General features: G+C 48.4%; 1 protein-coding gene across 1 annotated transcript in view; it reads left to right on the forward strand.

Annotated features, from left to right (window-relative positions):
- KCNQ3 (potassium voltage-gated channel subfamily Q member 3) overlaps positions 1-4,477 on the forward strand; it is a 39,712-nt gene that overhangs the window by 25,462 nt on the left and 9,773 nt on the right. The window contains exon 10 of the mRNA XM_011373829.1: positions 3,928-4,130. Within this exon, the coding sequence (XP_011372131.1) occupies positions 3,928-4,130 (203 nt within the window). The remainder of the gene's footprint in view (positions 1-3,927; positions 4,131-4,477) is intronic.

Consider the following 4,477-nt stretch of genomic DNA (forward strand, 5'->3'; position numbering starts at 1 on the left):
TCTATTCCAGTTTTTCCAATTCGTATTTGAAAATTGTTTGCACTTTTAAACATTTAAGGACCTCAGCTTTCCACGGAAATCTGACGTCTGCTGCGGTGTCTTTCTATTTAAACCTGCAGCGCCCTCTGAGCACAGCCCTGAATTACACACTACAGATCCATATGGAGAAGGGTAGAGATGAGTTTTAAGTTTCAGGGGTACGCTTTACCTTGCCTTTGATTATCCTTTGGGGTCTTGGATTTCAGGCAACCCAATTAAGAAGTAAACTGATCACCCACGTTCCTGGAGGAAGAATTCCATAAGCCTCTTAGGTGCAATGGCTGTGAGTAATTCAGAGCTGAGGTTTCTGACTTGTGCCCGGCACATCTGGATTCCTGATGCTGGCAGAATCCATCTCTGTAACCAACGGGATATTAAGTGAACATAGCCAAAGCCATTCAGACTGTTGGCAGTTGAAACGAACCATTTAAATGCCAGACAAGCAAATCCTAAATCCAGCACAGATAGAACCCAGAGAGGCATCACATTACCTTTCTGACAGTCAACAGTTAATGCTGAGATTTCCAGTCAGACAGAGTGGCTGCCATTATTTCTGTCTTGCTTAGTTTATCTAGAATTAAGCTCCTCATTTACTTATCACCTGCTGAGGTCAACTTCAGTGACAATGGGGAGTGTTTGAGACTAGTGTTAAGAAGTATTCTAAAATAACATTGAATGTCAACTGTAATTGAAAAAAATTTAAAAATAAAAAAGAAGCACTGTAAAATAATATACAAATCCCAAGAACTCATTTCAGTTCATTTACAAAAAAAAAATAAAAAATGAAACAAAGGGCAAAAAAAACAGCTTTGTGGCCCACGAAATTTTATCCATCCTTTTCACACATCATTAGCCTTCGACTGCTTCTGTGGGAAGAGGATTATTTACCAAGGTAATGATGGCAGCCAGCATTTATCTAAGGCTTCTAGAATCCCAGACAGTGGCTCAGCTCTCAATATGCATTTCCTCATTTAACCCTTAAACAACCCCACGTGACGCGGGCTGAGTGGCTGGTTGTCATCGCTGCATGAGAGGAGGCTGGGGGCCAGCTTGAATGGATTCTGTGATAAGGCACATCTTTCTCTGGATGTTTCCACCCAGGCCGGTGTTGCCCCCGAAACCCATCATTTTTGTCCCTGCCTTGTGCCGAGCAGGGGCGCGTGCTGGGTGTAAAGACAGCCAGGCATAGCATGTGCTTTACTGGGACCGTACAACCCAGTAGGGCGGGCAGACGTGGGAACACACGGCCTCTATACGGCGTGTTAAACACTGTGACAGAGAAAACCACAAGTATCTTTGAAGCGGAGGGAAGCACGTAATTTCCGAGGTGGGACGTTCAGGCAGTTTTAAAAGGCGGATGGGAATGAGGTCAGCTGCGAAGGCGGGGCAGGGCGTGGCAAGATGAAGGACCTGCGCACGCAGGAGGAGACTTGGGGATGGGCGAGGGGCTCAGCGTGGATGGAATGACAGACCCTCAAGGCACGTAGGCAGGGGCCATGAGGAAGGGGGCCTGGGAAGTGACTGGCCTAAAGCCCCCATTTTACTCATCTCCTCGGTAGCTAAGCTTTCTGTATGTGTTCAATTTCCTGCCTCGTCCAGTATTTTTAGCCCACGGACCCTGATATATTCCCTGTCCTATTAGTCATCCGTGTAGTATTGATGAGGAAGGCAGTTCCAAAAATCGTGACTGCGGGCCAAGGAAAATGGAGCTGTCTAGGTTTTGGAGTTTCTCTAAATCTACCCTGGGCAAATTAGTACTGTAGCTGGGTGAGGGAGAACAGTCCAGAGGGAGTCAGGGATAACCATTGTTCAGCCATATGTTCACTTATTTACTTGTTAAGCAAATATGCCTCAGAGTCTTCTCATCGCCAGGCTGAAGGCGAGAAACATGACAGATATTACTACATGTAATGCTCCCCAAACCTCTAAGAGGCAGGTGTTGTGAGCCTCAATTAACCCATGAGGACCTGGTGCTCAGAGCATAAGGCACCTGCTCATCTGGGTGGTAGGCGGTGCTCTGACACCTGCTTGGCTGGAGGGATGCTCCAGCCTCCAAACCTGGGACCTCCTGACCACACCACACCACACCGCAAAGATGCAGCAGCTTTAGGGCCAAGCACAGAGCTGTCATAACAAGTCATACTCTTTAGAAATCCTAAAGGATCTCATCTGATGCAGAGCTTATTCAAAAACCCATATTCATTCGCTCACGCATCTATTCCCCAAGTACATGGTGCACCTACTGTGTGTTAGGCCCTGCGTGGGTGATGGAGAGAAAGCCACTGACTTGAGTATATCGATATGTGAAAACATGCAGTGTGGCTTCTCGCTGGTATGTACCACACAAAAAGGACTTCATCTCTTGTGCCCGCTAGGGTGAGGGGTGGAGGCTGAGAAATAAGAGGCAAGAAATTAATATTTGTAGAGCACCCGCTGTGCGCCAGGCTCTATGCCAAATCCTTGACCAACATCATCTCATAGCACTCAGGTGAAGCGGAGGCTTCAAAGATGAGGGAACTGAGGCCGAGAGAGGTCGTGGGTGTGCCCTGGGCCACCCAGGTGGTGAGGGGTGGAGCTGGACTTTGCACTAGGGTAACTTCATGTTGGACTTAACTGTGTTTTTGTGCCAAGAACACTTTTGGAGGTCTGATGGCGTCCAGGGACCCTTTTTCAGAATAACAATTTTGAATCCATAAATAAAATGCACACGGTTACAAAAGAAACTGGTTACAGTGGACCCTTGAACGACGTGGGGGTTGGGGCAGTGACCCCTGAGCACTTGAAAATCCGCATATAACTTTTTACTCCCCCAAATTTAACGACAGTGGCCCCTCAGTATCCACAAAGGATCATTAGTTCCAGGACCCCCTCGGTTACCGTGGACGCTCAAGTCTCTTACATAAAAATGGCAAAGCTCAGTGCGTACAGTCGGCCCCTCATATCCGCGGGCTCTCTGCCGTGGAGCCAAAATACTGTTTTCCTCTGTGACTGGTTAAATTCGAGGCAGGAAACCCCAGAGAAACAGAGGGCCAACTGTATATTCATTGAAAAAAAGCCATGTGTAAGTGGGCCCACGCAGCTGAAACCCATGTTGTTTAAGGGCCAACACTATATTGAAACATAATCATCAAAATATTTAAACAGCTGAGACGCGGTCATGTATGTGATTCTCTGTGACGAACCTAATGACAAGATCCAGAGGCAGGTTGCACACGACCATCATTTTGAAGCATAGCAATACCTGGAGATAACAGGATATGACACGTCTGTGACTTCTGTTGCGGGAAGCGACAGGCTGTGCCGGGGGCATTCGGGGCATTCCTGGGACTTATCACTTGCATCCATAATAGAAAGACATGCTACATTTCAGTGAGAGGTTAGGAAATTAAAAGAACAATGTTTTTCCCATCCGAGCTCATGGACGCCCCCTAAATTCTATTGGTGGGGGTGTCCGTGGAGACCAAGTTAGGGTACCTGCTTTATGTGATTTCTGTCATTTAATTCTCGATCAGGCTTTTCCTGTGTAAGTTGCTCTCTGGGCACCACGGAGTGGTACAAAGGAAGTTACTGAACGAAGCTTCGCTGCAGCCCACTGCGAGCCAGGCATGAACTGCCTGGCTCATGTAAACGCTCCGCTGGAGCATAGAAGGAAACCGAAGTCCAGACAAGTTAAGAAATGTCCCTGAGGTGTCCTAGCTAGCAAACTGTCGAGCTAGGATGGGCACCAGGCCCCGCCCAACCCGAGCTGCTACATCAGATTTAGCGTTGAGGGTGCGCTGGTCCCCTTCACGCGTGGAGGAGAATGCGTGAGTCTTGATGGAGAGGGACGGGGAGTTATGAAAGCCTGCACTCAAGAAGGAAAATTGTTCACTTTTGCTTATTTTGTAGCCAAAAGCTGGGTCTCTTGGATCGGGTTCGCCTTTCTAATCCTCGTGGTAGCAATACTAAAGGAAAGCTATTTACCCCTCTGAATGTAGATGCCATAGAAGAAAGTCCCTCTAAAGAACCAAAGCCTGTTGGCTTAAACAGTAAAGAACGCTTCCGCACCGCCTTCCGCATGAAAGCCTACGCTTTCTGGCAGAGCTCTGAAGGTAAGGCCTTCCTTCCCCGGCCCTGAGCCCCCCACTCCACTCCCCCAAGCCTTCTGCTTTTCCCTCCCTCCCTCCCTCCCCCACTGAAGAACTTTCCAGTCTGCAAAGCAGCCCGTTCCCTGCCCTCCTCCTCTGGTTTGTCTTGTTCATCACGTACCCTGCTCTGCAGACATCTGTGACAGCTCCCCACGGCTAAGAGGGCAGGGGGCTCCCAAGGTATGGCTCCCAGGCCGTAATCACCACAGTTGTGACACCCTTAGGACACATCCCCATAGGTCGTAAGGGTGGCCCTGATGCGTGCATTATATAGAGGTCAACTTGAAGGATGACGAGGGGTCAAGTGCACA

The sequence above is a fragment of the Pteropus vampyrus genome, unplaced genomic scaffold (genome assembly GCF_000151845.1).
Source record: "Pteropus vampyrus isolate Shadow unplaced genomic scaffold, Pvam_2.0 Scaffold232, whole genome shotgun sequence".
NCBI lineage: Eukaryota > Metazoa > Chordata > Mammalia > Chiroptera > Pteropodidae > Pteropus > Pteropus vampyrus.